Here is a 17,266-nt window from a genome sequence, read left to right as displayed (position 1 = left end):
ATTGCTTTGTGCAAATAACCAGTAAATGTTCATGAATTAAAATTCTATCACTCAGAATAATCATCAAAATCCCAAATTAGGATGAATTAAAGAGGTTTTGCTGTATGTTATGAGGATAGCCACATAATGCAAAATCGATTACAAGGGATCCAGACACAGGATAGCAAGCTAGCTCCATTTCCTTCTGAGTCCCTATAATTCTGACCAGTTTTCAGCCTCATTCAAGATTTTACCCATCATCACGCTCTTGGGAAATTAACCATCCTGTCTGTCATTCTCCTGTGAAGTGGAATCCTTCTAAGGGGACTCCCTGGTTTACTCAAGAGTCTCTCCTCTTGTCAACAGACTTTCAATTTCCCTTTCTTTCAGGTACTTTCAGACAATCGGTTCTTCCCAGGGGTGTTTCTTCAAACAGCTGGAAGCCCAGATGGTATGGTTTCAGTTTAACTTCTTACCTCTGCACCCCCTGGAACCCTGAAGGAAGCCCAAGACGCGAGGGCCCCCCCTGGGAAAGAAGGTCGGGCAAGAGGACAGGCTGCCGGGACCACAGCTCCGGGAGGAGAACCGGGACAGGCCCGCAAAGGCCTGAGCCCCCTCTGCCCAATCGGCATCCACTCAGACACGTTCAAGGGGAACCTTAGCTCGTTTTGCTCTCTCTTCCGGCTGAAGGAGAACTGGCCTTGAGGTCAGAAATCTTCACAGGACTGAATGCCTAACGGAAACAAAGAAGGTCCACTGCCAAGAGCCTCTCTCTCAGCAATGGCCAAAGGTCAGTAACAGAGGGAGACAGTGAGTGCCCTGAGGTCACCTGAAGGCCCTGCAGAAGGGAAGTGCGCCCACCCTCAAGGCTAGCACTCTCTTTTTCTGCTGTGAATTGGAGGTCTTTAAACTGGAGTTCAAAAGCAGGCTGAAGGAGCCTTCAAATGTCTGTATACAAGATTTGTGATTACAGTTACAAAATTTGTGACCACTTTTACAAATGGGTCTGTGACCTAAGAAAAAGGTCTTATGCCACAGAGGTAGAAAGTGCTAGAAAGCGCGGATTTCAACACTCACTAGTCACCCGCAGCAACCTGGGATGGTGAAACTGAAGAACTCCAAGCACCCTTAATACTCAAAGAGAAAGCAGGCCGCGACGAAAGGAAAAGAGTTATGTGAAAATCTGAGCATCTGTTCCCTGATTCCTGCCAAACCAGACACCATGGTAACAGCATTGCAATCTGCTGGGCTTCCCAAAGAATCTTGACTATCTCCTTGGCAAACACCTGCACCTTTTCCAGGCACAGAAGAGAGTGATTTACTACTCATCATGGCTCATCAGCCTAGCGTGGTGGTAATTACACAAGCGTTATGGGCGAACCAGAAATTTCAGCACTGAAACGTGCATGGACTGGCAAAATAGAACAGAGATGCTAGCTACACTAGCGGTTACAGAGATACAGAATTCCTTGGCCATCCTTTCCAAACTGATGCCAGGGATAAGGTGACCAGATAAAAAATAAGACACTCAGGCAATATTTGGGACATTACTGATGCTAAAAAATGTTATTGTTTATATGAAACTGCTGGGTAGGTAGAATAGGGAAAAGGAGTCCAGAATGGCGGTGGCTAGAAGACAAGGAAGGGAAAAGCCCGCGGAAATAGAACCAAGGAAGGTCCGAGGACCAGAGTGAGGACCGCAGGTAAAACAAACAGCACTCCTGGCTGGCCCAGTTTGCACAGGACAGGCCCAGGGAGAGAGGAACAGATAAACAGAGGAGCCAGAGCCAGCTCGCTCTCTCGCTCGCTCTCTCTCCCGCGTGCTGGGGCGCTCTGCTTCTCGTGTCTTTGGATCGATGTGCCCTCACGCCTCGAAGATGGGTTTTCCTGCTATCTTCTAAATAAAATAGAGCTGTAACACTGAGCTGTAACACTGATTTGTCTAAGAGCTATAACGTGGTCCATTCGAGGCCTGAGAGCTATAACACGGTCTATCCAAGACCTGAGAGCTGTGACACGCCAAGGGGGCTTTAATGTCCATCACTCCAAATCTTTGTTGTGACGAGACAAAGAACCGAGGAGCACACACTCGCGTGACAGAATGAAGATGTAACTGGGCACCCTATACTTGTATTTGCTAAATCTGGCAACACAAGCACTTAGAGAGTGTCTGCTAGACATGACCCTTCCTCTCTCAGTTTAAATCAAAGGGAACCGCAGACCCAACCAGCACCCAAACGTGCTCGGCTGAATGTACACAGGCAAGCAGAGCTACCCAAAGCGGCCAACCCTGGCAGAATTCTGGAATCATTTGCCAAGGCTGAAATAATACTCCAGACCTCGACACATTCCCAGAGGTTTTGATGTAAGCACACTGAGATGCGATGCTGGCGTGAGTATATCTTTCTAATTTCCTGGAGATTATCTAAACAGAAAGCTTGAGAATCGCTGAGTTAGGACACCAGTTCTCAAACTGTAGAGCTCACTGGACTCTCTGGGAAATCCACTTAAAGGCAGATTGCAGGGCCCATCCCTGGAAGCTCTGATTCAGTAGGCTTCAGATGAGCCCCCAGGTACTGCATGGTTAATGAAAGCCTTATGCAGGGGACCTTGAATCCCACTGTGAAAGACCCTCCCAGGCTAGATCCTTGCTATTCAAAGTGTGGTTCCCAGACCTCCAGAGTACGCCTCAACTGGGAGCTCCCTAGAAAGGCAGAATCTCAAGACCTCCACCTGCATTTTGAAAAGATCTATGTGATGTGTATGTCCTTAAATGTTTGAGATGGACTCACCTACATATTTAACCCTTTCTTGAGAACCTCAGCAGCATGACTTATATTCCAAGCCCCTTGTGAGCCATCTCAGCACAAGAACGTGATCCTAACATAATAATCCCTGCCTTGGGACTGAAATTATTCCCAGGCACAAAAATTTCTTAGAAACTTTTATCTATCTTCATCAAATAATAATTTTTAAAACACCAACTTACCAATATTAAATTTTGCATAATGAAAATTTGGTGTGCTTATGTAAAAGAAATATATGTGGTAAAAACTGATTCAGGTAGGAGATTGCTAAGTACTTGAAATTATTTCAAGTGGCTGCATAGACAATAAGAGAAAGTATCTTAAGATGGGTGCAATTAGGAATAATGGAACAAAATCAAGCATATAAAAATTTATGCTGGGTATTAGAATAAATTTTTTCACAGCAAGGTCAGTGGTTCCTGTGGTTGTTCTGCCCCGCTTTCTCTAGCTTGAGTAATTTCCAAACTAGACTAAGGGGAGCATTTGGAAATAAGAGGTTAGCAAAAAAACCCTTTACTGTCCAGGCATTGATCTGCATGATTTAATATAGCATTTCCTTTCCCGGAATTAAGCATTTACTCTTGCCAAAATGCTTTCCAGTTGTTTTATTAACTAGGCCTTTCAAACGCCCCTTTGAGCTCAATAAGCATTTTATGTCCACTTTTTATGTAAGGAATTTGAGTTGCAGAAGTAGAGGGACTTGCCCAAGGTCATCCTGCAAATTAACAGCTGGTGTCTGAGCCGTCCTGTTACTGCTAAGATCTTAAATCAGGCTTCTGCGCTAATTCTGACTCCTCTGAAGTGGAAGGGGAAGATAAACAAATGGATGATTATTAAAGACAATTTTGAGTATTTCTCTAAAGTTCAGGAGCCTTTCATGTGAACTACTGTGAATTATTTTGAATTTTTAAGCTATACTGGCAAATGTAACAGAATGTGTCTTTGAGCAAACTCAGTTTTTTGAATCATGGAATTGAATTAGGTTTGTTTGACCACTAAATGGCATGCTATGAATTGGTTTGAATTTGCATTTTATGCCAAAAGACTGGTCTGACTGAATAGCTCGCTCTTGCTGGAGTTGTCCTGGTTTCCTTTAAAGCAGGGGCTCTCACACTTGAGTGTGGGCTTAGTGAGACAAGCTCCTGGGTGACACCGAGGCAGCTGGTCCCAGGACCACACTTAGAGAACCACTGCGCAGTCCGTCAAATCTGCAGACTTCCCCCATTTAAATAAAATGGGTGTCTGAAAACCATTGCCCTCAGTCCACAAAAGGCTCCTATAAGCATGACCAATCTGCTCGGGCTTCACCCTTTAACCCACCACTTTTAGACACGGGGCACTGGGGGGAAATTGTTTGTAATGAAGGAGTACATTGCTTGCTTCTCCCAGACTACTAACTGTACTTCATTCTGACCATAAAGAAGTTTCAGGCCTCTTGCGTTAAATAAAAACTGATGTAAAGGGGAAGAGAGGGAATAATGGGAAATGCTTACTACATATCATATTTCTTTAAAGGTGGTCATTTTTACAGCTGTAGAGCTGAGATGGCGGTAAATAGATTCAGGAAGGAGAGATGCATCTTCCATTATAGTCTGATTCTATCACCTTCTGCCTTTCCATTGAGACTGAAGTCCACCACATTGCTCTGCTCCTAACTACTTCCAGTCGAGGAAAATAGCAAGGAGAATTTCACTCTCTCACTGAGTCCCATAACACCAAGTCCTCCCTAGTTTCCCAAAGAAGTGATCAATTTCAGTTCCTCCTGTCTTCCCAGGGCCACCATCTGCAAGTATATTTCAGGCTGTCTAATTCTACAGAAATGTTCTCCAAAGTTTATACTCTCCTCCTCTTTTATCCAACCCTTTTAAAAATAAAAGCAAGGTGGAACTACCATCCTTCTAACCTGCTTCCGGCCAGCTTACACGTACAGAGAAGCTTTATCATTTAAGAGCCTGCTCTCAGTTACAGGGAATAAATAATAAATTGCTCTATGATAAAGCATCATGGCACAGAATAGGGCACACTGCCATATGCTGGAAGAGCACATGTGGGATGGATTTGACTGGGCACTTACTGGGTGGTCGGCATCCAGCTCCGAACCATACATGAGAACTCGGTGAGAACACCTGTCTAACTCCGAGATCTTCCGGGGAAACCAGGGCACGTCCTCCAACTCTGTTGGAAACACAGTGCAGGTTCAAAAATATTAGCTTCCCCTTTGGCACACGTGTCAGCTTGCAAAATCACCCAACAGACCAAAGCTGGCCTTGCCTTCTTCCTCCGTCCAAATGTTCTCTGGTGGATTCAGCGTCACAATCGTGGTTTGAAATTTCAGTGACTGAATGAGCTCATTGAATTCCGTTTTGCCACACTCACAGTCCACAAAGATTTCAACTTCCGAACTTCGCCGCCGGGATTTCCGGGACTCAATATGAATCATGTTGACGTGTTTTTCCTGTGAAAGTATAAACAACATATCTAAATCACCTTCAGGGCACAACAAAAGAGATGCCACAGATTGTCCTTGTTTAACATGTAAGCAGAAAGGCGCCAAGTGCCCACAAAAGGGGAGAAGACAACTATCTCACTCTTTGGTTGATGAAAACATGGAAATGTTTTCCAACCATTGGAAATACTGTTCTATGAATAAGAACAGTAACTGTGTGTAGGTTTTCCTGTCTCTTCTTCAACAAGGGACATTATGGTAAATACAGGGCCCCATAAAATGTATAATAATGTTCTCTTCCAGCAATCTCCAGGCTAACTAACTTCATCCAAGAATGTGTTGCTGCAACAATCATGATGGATTTCATGAGCAAAATCTCCTTACAATAAGATGTTCAAAGCAGGGCTGCAATTTCATACTTAAGTCTCAGGTTTAAATTTCCCCAGTGATGTAGTCTTCCTTTGTCCTCAGTTAACTGAAGACTAAGTTCTCTCCATCCTAACAGCCCCCAGACAAGCAGATCCCTCCCCATCAGTCCACTAGCCTCTGATTATCAGCATAGCTCCTAGTACAGTCCGGGAGGCCTCCGGCCTCTCAGCACAGCAGCAGGACAGGCAGTTTCCAGCGCCAGACCAGGATGAAATCATAGCATCCTTCTCCGTATAAAGAAACTCATCCTGTGACCAGGCTGCTAATTGCTCTACTTATGTTTTTAATAAGTTTTGCAATAATGCCATATTTTCTAAATTGGGAGGTAATAAAGGCAAGATTAACATTAGGTTCAAAGTTCAAGCGTCTTCACACAACTGGGTCACTGCGTGGACTGTGGTTGAAGCAGAGTGGATATTTTTAGACAAGAAAACTGGGGTCCAGATGCGTTAAGTGATGTAACTGAGACCCCAGCACCAGCTGATGGCCAAGTAAAAACTCGGAGCTAAGGAGCCTGTCTCCAGGGGTTTTCCCACTGCACCCAGCTTGGAATTGAATTGGCCTGCCTTTGGGCACTGTATGGAGACAGCACTGGATGATATCATTGTGTATAAAATATTTCTCCAAACTTCCATTACCACTCTTTATGGTACCTGATCCTTTCTTCAAGGTCAGAAGGGAACAAGGAAATATTTGCCAAATCAGGCTGCTAATTCCCCCTCTATGGTCATCAAAGAGGCATCACAATAATGCCTAATGTCTGCACACTTTACAAAGCACTTACACTCCTGTTATTTCAGCAGAACAACCTTGTTAGGTAGGAATTATTACTGCTATTTTACAAATGAAGCTATTGAATCTAGGAAGCAGCTAGGGATTAGCTGAGCCAAGAGAACAAGGTCTGAAACCTCTGCCTGCAATTCAGTCTCTCCGTGGCACCAGCAGCCCAAGGCACCAAACGGTGCTAGGCCCCCCTGTTACAGCTCTAACCATGGCTGGCGTCCCCAGACAAAACCCACTGGTAAAAGGCATGTCCTGAAGGAGAGGGAAACCATCAAGTGTACCCTGGCAAGAAGTCAAGAGTTCTTCTGAGTTTTTATAACCGTCCCCTCAACTACGCTCTTTCTTGAGGTTTCAACCCACCCATTTGGATGACTATATTTCTATAAGAGAAAGCTAGGCCAAGCTCCCAGGCTTCCCAGGTGGCGCTAGTGGTAAAGAACCCGCCTGCCGATGCAGGAGATGTAAGAGAAGCGGGTTCAATCCCTGGGTTGGGAGGATTCCCTGGAGGAGGGCATGGGAACCGACTCCAGTGTTCTTGCCTGGAGAATCCCATGGTCAGAGGAGCCTGGTGGGCTACGGTCCATAGGGTTGCAAAGAGTTGGACACAACTGAGGCGAATTAGCACACACACAGTCCTAGGTCCTATATAAGGAGAATGACGCATCTTTACAAAAGACATGTTAGGTTCTTGAAACAATGAGGCTTAGGGGAATCACAAGTGCCTATACTAACATATGGGGAAGGCAATGGCACCCCATTCCAGTGCTCTTGCCTGGAGAATCCCATGGATGGGGGAGCCTGGTGGGCTGCAGTCCATGGGGGCACTAAGAGTCAGACATGACTGAGTGGCTTCACTTTCACTTTTCACTTTCATGCATTGGAGAAGGCAATGGCACCCCACTCCAGTGTTCTTGCCTGGAGAATCCCAGGGATGGGGGAGCCTGGTGGGCTGGCGTCCATGGGGTCGCACAGAGTCGGACACGACTGGAGCGACTCAGCAGCAGCAGCAGCTTACTAACATATCGCATTTCATGCCATCAGTGTGCTCTGGGACATATGCATGGTTCAAATGTGAACACACTGAATCAGGCTGCAAGCTCTTAATACTTAAAGATACCTTCTTTGGCTTCTTTTGTGTTTGCCTTTCCAGGTGTGAGGCTCACACTTTTACAGTACCGACTTCCTCACCTGACAACAGTATGCAGAATTACTCATCGGCTGACTCTGAGTTAATAGACCATGATTTCCACGAATGTTTATTTTATTGTTTGACAGACCAACCCCTCTTATAGAGCTTCATGAAGTTTGGTCTCTTTGAAGCTTTCAACACATTATCTAGATATGGATTCAGTGATACTTCATAACAGATGACAGGTTTGTAAACAGCACACAGACGCTGTTAAAGGTAGATAGTGATATTTCACGTTCACCTGGAAGAGCTTCAGCGCTTTGACCAATCCACCAACTTCATTTTTCAAGGAGAACACGACCGCCGTCTTGCCGCTCTCGGTGGCCGTGTCATTTTTGCTGCTTCCCTTGTTGCCGTTTTTGTCCTCATTTTTGCCAGAGTTAGTTTTATTTAGCTTCAAGAAGGTAGAAACACACACCAAAGTATTAGTTAGGATTCCAGAGTTCTCTGTAACCAGATTCTTTTTCAGATGTTCCATTCATATGCTGGAATCCTTAGCAAGCATACAAACTCAAGGAGAAGTTGCCAAGTCACTTATGACTGTCGATCGTAAGTACTGGTCTAATTTACTCATGGGTACTATTTTGCAGTGCTCAAATATATCATCCAATGGTTGAAATTAAAGGGAAATCATATTTGCTTCATTTTAATAGCAACAAAAATCTGACCATCATAAAGTCTCTTGTGTGAATAACTCCTTTCTTTCTAATAGATTTTATAGCATGAAGTTTGATCTGTTAGCCTAGTTGAATTATATCAAAGCTATACTAATTACTAAACATAAAATTAAGCTATATTACTAAATATATTTTTTCACATTAATTTTTTCAATTAATCTTAAAAACAAAATATTAATTTTGTTCTGAAATATGTCAGAACAAGAACCGAAACTGATCAGCTTACATTCTGCAATTAGATCCACATGGCCAGTGTGAGTCTGTCTGCAAAAGTTCAGCACACAGGAGTGTGTTCAGTGGAGACTGCCTGTGTCAGCAGGTGATATCTGAAAAGTGGCCATAAAAATTCAGCTACATGAAGAAACTGAAGAAGAGAAAGAAAGATGAAGGAGGGGAGGGAGGGGGAGAGAGAGAAAGGAAGGCAGGAAGGAAGAGGAGGGTAAAAAGAAATCAAGAAACAAAGAGGCTAGCTCACCATTAGGAGCCAAGAGAAGAACCTGAGAAATTGAAAACCATTAGCACTTCATTGGCCAACCAAGATACCATAATAGTAACACAACTAGGTAACGACTACTAGTCCTATTGGCTAAAGACAAAAACGACAGATTCCAGACACTTGGATCCCATTGTCAGAAATACGCAATTATAAAGCTGGAGACTCATTCAGCAGAGTGCTAACTGGAGTTCACCTTCCCATGCTCTTTGTATACAGACGGGGAACTGGGCAAACAGAACTTTCTCCCTGCAGACAGTGACATCCTACAGGCATGCCAATCTATTACTTGCTCATGAAACTGAGAAGTGCACATTTGATACGGAACCCAGTGAACAGTTCTTTGTCATTTTCTTCCTCTGATTTCTCTACTGGCTTTCTTTTCACATGTTACTATTGCCTCACTCACTAGATACATATATCACAGAAATAAATATTTTATAATTTATGACTTGAGGGAAAAAGAAGTTTATGCCGGCATTGGCATTTGGCAGTATGTTCCATCATTAAAGGCTCAAATGTTGTAGTGCTCTCAACATCTGCCACAGATCTTATATATTCAAGTATTATTTTCTATATGAAAGGGTGATTATACATTAACCATAACTCTGAGTTTTCCTTGTTTTCCTCCCAGAAGGTCACTATGGCTTCAGAATTCTTCATTGCAATATCTCATTCAAATATTCATTTCTAACATTTAAATGTTAGAAAACTTATTTATGTTTTAGACTCATTTTTGCAAATTGATTTAAACAGTTCTTCAAAACTTGCCCTGATTACTTTTCAACATTTTTAGGAGTAATAATATACTAGTACAATACAACCCTCTGGCACACAGTCAGAGCTACAATACTGAAACAGATTTTTCTATGATACACACTGAATTGTAATTGGCTGATTAACTCTGGTAGTATGGTAATGAAATATCATTTAATATTTTTAATAACTAGAAATCTGAATACATTTTTCACGCACTGTCTTCCTTATTAAATCCTATGATTATTACCCCATATCAGGATCTAAATCGTGCAAAATGTTACTTTTTTATTGTTACTGTTTTTTTAATAAAACTGCCTTAAATATTGAAACAACTGGTATATTGCTTTCATTACCCCATCAATTAAACTGAAAAATAATAGAATAATGAGGAACACAGGAAAACTTTTGAAAGGAATCTGATCTTTCTCTTATTCAAATAAACAGCACCTATAGACAAAAACAGAAAATATTACTTTGTGTTTAAAGACCAGGTTTTGTAGATGGAAGAGGGTACAGAAGACACAATAATCTTGCAGGAACCATAGAAATCCATTTAATTTCTTCTCCCTGTTCCAACTCACAATGAACGGTCCTTTCAAAAATTCTGCACACTTATTTTGGTTGTTGATACAAGATATTGTTTCACAGAACTTCTCATTCTTAATGTTCGGGAACGTTTTTACTTTCAACTCAAAAACTTTGAGGGAAGAAAGTTTTGCCCCATAGAAATCAGGGCATCTGCTTTACTTTATGGAGAGAGAAGGAAAGATGGAGAGAGGCAGGAGGGAGGCAGGTTAGACAGATGACAGAGGAAGGAATTAAGGGTGTGTGTTTAGAGTACGTGTCCCAGTGGCAAGAATAAGACTATCCCAAGCCTGGAAAACACTCTTCTAGAGAGTGCCAGCTGCTCAGTACTCACTGTTAAGCTGGCGAGCAGCTGATGCTCTTCGGGCACTGCTGAATCCAGGGAAAGCCCTCTCCTTGCCCAGTATTTACTGGAAAACATCATCATTGCTGGCTGCATGGGTCCCGATGTAATTTGCTTCCTCTGCCGCAGAGGGGCTAGCAGGGCCGCAGCCGCGGCGAGGTGAGAGGGGCTGGCAGGCAGCGGGCCTCTTGGGGCGCTGCCCAGAACCCTGCTGCTGAAGAAAACGCGACGCAAATCTTCCCCTTCCAGGCCCCTTTATATGAGTGACTGGGGACTGATGGAAGGCTGATTAGAAAGAAACTCATTTCTGGCTGCCGATGGCCACAGTCAGATTACAAACCTGAAGCCTGGGGTTATCTGTGTTCCCCTGCTATTTGCTTGTTTCATAGGTCGAGTAGCTGCTTGGGCACGGGTGGTGGAGAACAATGCATAATGCAGTGTTATTTGTAAAAGAAAACATCTCTCCCCTGACCTTAGCTCTCTTCTCTCAAATCTGCTACTGGCAAGTTTCAATGTTTTCCAAAAGAAGGAAAATAATTCGAGAAAGATCAGTATTGCAGAGCCCCTAAGCCATTTTACTTTATGTTAATAAATTTTTTCTGATCTGATGCGTTATGACTGTGTGAGTGGAATTGTGTGTGTGATGGCATTCATAAACTGCACTGCTTCCCGGCATGTGATACCACTATGCAGTGATGTTTAAGCAATTGTAAAGGAAATGTGAGGCTGTGATTTAGCCACATATATGCATAGTTGGAAAAGACTCTGATGCTGGGAGGGATTGGGGGCAGGAGGAGAAGGGGACAACAGAGGATGAGATGGCTGGAGGGCATCACTGACTCGATGGACGTGAGTCTGAATGAACTCTGGGGGCTGGTGATGGACAGGGAGGCCTGGCGTGCTGCAGTTCATGGGGTCGCAAAGAGTCGGACACGACTGAGCAACTGAACTGAACTGAACTGATGCATGGTTGAGACACTAACCCTAGAATCTTCCTCACTACATAGGAATGAAAAGGATATGAAATGTCCATATAATCATTCCTTTGATGACTTCAAACTAGAACAACTCCAACAATTCGAAATGCATAGATCAACTGATAACTTACTATTCAAACTTTAGTAAGTCATAAAGTTACCAAGGAAAATATTAATAGCCTTCTGAAGGATTGAAGACTCTTGATCAAATGGACATGTTTATAGAGAAACAGACATAGAGAATAGATTTATGAACATGGGGAGGGGGAGGAGAGGGTGAGATGTATGGAAAGAGTAACATGGAAACTCATATTACCATATGTAAAATGGATAGCCAACGGGAATTTGCTGTATGGCTCAGGAAACTCAAACAGGGGCTCTGTATCAACCTAGAGGGGTGAGATGGGGATGGAGAAGAGAGGGAGGTTCAACAGGGAGGGGATATGTGTATACTTATGGCTGATTCATGCTGAGGTTTGACAGAAACAGCAAAATTCTGTAAAGCAATTATCCTTCAATAAAAAAATAATAGATATCTTTTTAATGGACATGCTTGACTGCCTGGTGGCTCAGAGGTTAAAGTGTCTGCCCGCAATGCAGGAGACGCGGGTTCGATCCCTAGATCAGGAAGATCCCCTGGAGAAGGAAATGGCAACCTGCCGAGGGCCAGCGTGAGGAACTCCGCCCATGGCGAAGGTCATGAGGAACGAGGCTTGGCATACGCAAAGGCATGATCAAGCCTCAGGAAACCCCCTGTTCCCGAGCATCTACCCCAAAACCAGAGTCTGTTTTATGCTCGCACCTACACCTCTGACTTTACGGGGGGCTCTCCCCCATAACCGTTTCTCTCGGAGAAGGAGTAAATGCGTAGCTCCAAGGCAATAAAAATTCTTGTGCGAGACAAGAGTGTTTCAGCTTACGGACTGCTCTGAAGGTTATCTAGCCCACCTGTATAGGTTCGTCCGGCCACATGTGATTGTTTACAGCCTCCCAACCTGAGAGGCATGAGATGTCTTAGACTTACTAAAGGCAAAATCTTTTGGAGAGTTAGAAATTATTAGTATAATGGGTTGGTTAGGAATTATATTGGTGAAGGGTTCTTCATTTGTTGTGTCAATAATTGCTGCTACTTCCCTGCTCTGGGTGGGACAAGGATGTCTCAGGTCAAACCTCTCTGCTGACAGACTAGCTTGTGTGACAGGATTATCCATGCTCCTGCCACATGATTGTTTACTACCTCTCAACCATAAACAGCACAGAGAATTTTGGAGAATTTTGAGCGTCTTAATTAGCATAGGGCTTTTTCTTCTTCTGGAGTCAATGATTGCTGCCAGGCCTCCATATCCTTAGGCACCTGGGAATATATTAATCAATGTATTTGGAATATAGCAAAGGAAATACAGTAGTTTTTGATGTTAGCAATACTAGGCTTTTTGAGTTAATGGATTTTCTCTTTTGTAATAGATCACTGTACTTTGTTATAAATCACTGTGTCCTTGCTATGTAAGAATGTAACTTTATCATATCTTAAGACTAAAAGGATTTTCATTTGTTGGGCTGATGTTTGCTGCTAAATCTCCATGTTCCCTACCCTTATAATGAATATAACTAACATATAGGAGAAATAAGTATTAACCTTTAAGCATATAGGAGAAATAAGTATTAACCTTTAAGACTAATCATGTTAACCTTGGAGTAAATAAATTCCTTTCTTGATTGTAACTCACTACAACCTCACCCTATAGGAATGTAACTTTATTTGGAGGGTGGTGCTTGGTTTAAGAAAAAACACCCTTGGAAGAAATAAGTTTTTTGGTTATCAGAAAGAAAGGATCATAAAATGTCAGCAGGTCTCACTCATGGCCAGAAGATGATGTACCTTTTTTATACATTTATGTGAGGCACCTGATTTTGATAAAGGTCAGGACTGCTGACCCCCACGTGACTCTGTATTCATCCCTATGTGTAACAAAAGTATATAAGCAAACCCAAAAATAAAGAAATTGGATCAGTTTCCGGAAAGACTGATTCCCCCATGTCGCTTCTTTCTTGCTCCCGTTTTTCTGGCTGAATTCCCATCTGGAGCATGGATGCTATTCCACGTAATCCAAGTTATTCAGCCTCTTTTTCTCCACTAATCTTCCTACTACACTATCCATTTCTAATCTCTCTATATCTGTGATTAAATATGCATTTTTCCAAAGACGCCGACTCCGTCCCCACCTTCGAATCACCCTGAATCCACTGGGGCTAGACCCCGGCAGCAACCCACTCCAGTATTCTTGCCTGGAGAATCCCATGGATGGAGGATCCTGGTAGGCTACAGTCCATGGGGTCACAAAGAGTTGGACACGACTGAGCGACTTCACTTCACTTCTTGACTGCAAAACTAACCAAGGACTGGCACTGCTTGTCTACATAGAAAACAAGATGAAAATTTTTCTAAACAGCAATGGATGAGCAAAAATTAACTGGATTTTATTGATAATTGTTTCTGGAGTCTTGAGGGGTCATAATTATTATTTGATCTAGTTTTTGAAATATTATTTGGCTTGAATTTACTCTAAAAATCAGCTCTGATAACCTAATAGGAAAGTGAATTTTAAATATACTGATAGAAGTAATAATAACAAAAACAACAAGAATAATAGTAATAGTTAATATCACTGAGTACTTAGTATTTGCCAATTCCTATTCTTCCAATCCCAAAGAAAGGCAATGCCAAAGAATGCTCAAACTACTGCACAATTGCACTCATCTCACACGCTAGTAAAGTAATGTTCAAAATTCTCCAAGCCAGGCTTCAGCAATACACGAACCGTGAACTTCCAGATGTTCAAGCTGGTTTTAGAAAAGGCAGAAGAACCAGAGATCAAATTGCCAACATCTGCTGGATCATGGAAAAAGCAAGAGAGTTCCAGAAAAACATCTATTTCTGCTTGATTGACTATGCCAAAGCCTTTGACTGTGTGGATCACAATAAACTGTGGAAAATTCTTCAAGAGATGGGAATACCAGACCACCTGACCTGCCTCTTGAGAAACCTATATGCAGGTCAGGAAGCAATAGTTAGAACTGGACATGGAACAACAGACTGGTTCCAATTAGGGAAAGGAGTACATCAAGGCTGTATATTGTCACCCTGCTTATTTAACTTATATGCAGAGTACATCATGAGAAACGCTGGGCTGGAAGAAGCACGAGCTGGAATCAAGATTGCTGGGAGAAATATCAATAACCTCAGATATGCAGATGACACCACCCTTATGGCAGAAAGTGAAGAGGAGCTAAAGAGCCTCTTGATGAAAGTGAAAGAGGAGAGTGAAAGAGTTGGCTTAAAGCTCAACATTCAGAAAACGAAGATCATGGCATCCGGTCACATCACTTCATGGGAAATAGACGGGGAAACAGCGGAAACAGTGTCAGACTTTATTTTTGGGGGCTCCAAAATCACTGCAGATGGTGACTGCAGCCATGAAATTAAAAGACCTTTACTCCTTGGAAGAAAAGTTATGACCAACCTAGATAGCATATTCAAAAGCAGAGACATTATTTTGCCAACAAAGGTCCGTCTAGTCAAGGCTATGGTTTTTCCAGTGGTCATGTATGGATGTGAGAGTTGGACTACAAAGAAAGCTGAGCGCCGAAGAATTGATGCTTTTGAACTGTGGTGTTGGAGAAGACTCTTGAGAGTCCCTTGGACTGCAAGGAGATCCAACCAGTCCATTCTGAAGGAGATCCAACCAGTCCATTCTGAAGGAGATCAACCATGGGATTTCTTTGGAGGGAATGATGCTAAAGCTGAAACTCCAGTCCTTTGGCCACGTCATGTGAAGAGTTGACTCATTGGAAAAGACTCTGATGCTGCATTGGAAAAGACTCTGGATGCTGGGAGGGGTTGGGGGCAGGAGGAGAAGGGGACGACAGAGGATGAGATGGCTGGATGGCATCACTGGACTCGATGGACGCAAGTCTGAGTGAACTCCGGGAGTTGGTGATGCCCTGGCCACTTCCATGCGGTCCAGCGCTCCAGCATCAGAGTCTGTTTCCAATGGAGTCAACACTTACATGAGTGGCCAGAAGGACCTGGAGCTGTGATCACTTTAGATCATTCATCCTCACAAAGAAATCGCATGGCTTAGACTACTCTTCAGGAATGGACTGATGGATCCTCAGGAGACTGGTTCGATCCCTTGGTCTAGAGCCCTGGAGAGCATGACACACTCAGATATTGCTCGCCTAGACAATCAGTTCAGGAGAACTGCACTGCAGTCTACATTGCAAAGAGTCAGACGTTCTATGATCAGTCAACTCCATCATGCCAATAGCATGACCACTGGAAAAACATAGCCTTGACTAGAATCAGGACGTTTGGCCAAAATAATGGTCTCTGCTTTTGAATTATCCTATCTAGTTTCAGACAGTCAATAAGCTATTTCTTCCAAGGAGTAAGAGTCTTTCAATTTGCATGGACAGTGCGATGTCAAGCATCTGCAGTGAATTTTGGAGCCCCAAAATAGAAGTCTGACACGTTTCCCACTAGTATTCGCCTGTCTAATTATCCCATGAAGTGATGGTGACCTGGAGTGCATGATCTCCAGTTTTCTGAAAGTTGAGCTTAAGACAAGTGCTTGTCACTCTCTCTGTTAGCACTTCATCAAGAGGCTCTTTAGCTCCTCTTCAGCTTTCTGCCATAAGGGTGGTGTCATCTGGCATATTGAGGTTATTGGATATTTCTGCAGCATCTGTGGATTCCAAAGACTCTGTGCATTCTTCCAAGCCAGCGTTTCATCATGATGTACTCTGCATATAAGTTAAATAAGCAGGGTGACAATATACAGCCTTGATGTACTCCTTTTCCTGAATTGGAACAGTCTGTTGTTCCATGGTCAGTTCTAACTGATTTGCTCCTGAGCCTGCATATAGGATTTCTCAAGAAGGCAGGTCAGGTGGTCTGGTATTCCATCTCTTGAAGATTTTCCACAGTTTATGTGATCCACACAGTCAAAGGCTTTGGACATAGTCAATAAGGCAGAAATAGGATGTTTTTCTGGAACTCTTGCAATGATCCAGAACAAGAGATGTTGAATGGATCTACATAGGCTAACATGTCTACTTGGATGTGGGCGAAAAAGCTTCCAGAATAACTCTCAAGTTTCTGACTGGGTGGACTGAGTAAATTATAGTCTCATTCATTGAACTAGACCCATGACTTGCAAAGTAAGAAAAAAAAAGAAACTCTTAAAAGTTAACTATATACTATGCGCATGTGAATGACCAAGTGAAACTGTCCAATAAGCATTTGGCATTGCTATATGGGATTAAAATAGTTGCAAATACTAGAGTACCTAAGCTGGATATTAGAGATTAGCTATTGTTCATAGTACTGAAAAGGTGTCATACAGCTTCACTCACAAAGTATACGTTGTTTGAAAAGAAAGTCACGAACAGAAAACCCTGGGAACATCAAATTTAAGAAGCAATTTAAAACAAAATAAAAACAGGAACATAAAAAGGAAAATAAGAAAGGAAAAATTTCAGAGAGGTAGGAAAAGCAAAGCCAAGAGAAGGTAAGTTTTTGGAAGACAAATATTAAACTTGAAAAACAGAACGAAGGACTGATTATTTGTAAATCTGATGCCAGGATTGTTGCTGTTGTTTAATTGCTAAGTCGTTATTTGACTCTCTCGCGACTCTGAGTGGGACGCAGCCTCCAGGCTCCCGTGGATCCAGTGGGATTTCCAGGTCGAAGGAATACGCGCTTGTCATTTAATCACAGATATAGAGAGATTAGAAATG

The 17,266-nt window shown here is 42.8% G+C and overlaps 1 protein-coding gene across 1 annotated transcript in view; it reads right to left on the bottom strand.

Moving 5' to 3' along the window:
- TPH2 (tryptophan hydroxylase 2) overlaps window positions 1–10,586 on the bottom strand; it is a 101,248-nt gene extending 90,662 nt beyond the window's left edge. Inside the window, exons 1-4 of the mRNA XM_005679722.3 lie at window positions 10,482–10,586; window positions 7,875–8,027; window positions 5,058–5,241; window positions 4,861–4,961 (exon numbers count right to left, since the gene is read on the bottom strand). Of these exons, the coding sequence (XP_005679779.2) occupies window positions 4,861–4,961; window positions 5,058–5,241; window positions 7,875–8,027; window positions 10,482–10,586 (543 nt within the window). The remainder of the gene's footprint in view (window positions 1–4,860; window positions 4,962–5,057; window positions 5,242–7,874; window positions 8,028–10,481) is intronic.

This window comes from Capra hircus, chromosome 5 (assembly GCF_001704415.2).
Source record: "Capra hircus breed San Clemente chromosome 5, ASM170441v1, whole genome shotgun sequence".
Taxonomy (NCBI): domain Eukaryota; kingdom Metazoa; phylum Chordata; class Mammalia; order Artiodactyla; family Bovidae; genus Capra; species Capra hircus.
The sequence above is the reverse complement of the archived record's forward strand: the minus strand, read 5'-3'. Positions and strand labels throughout refer to the sequence as shown.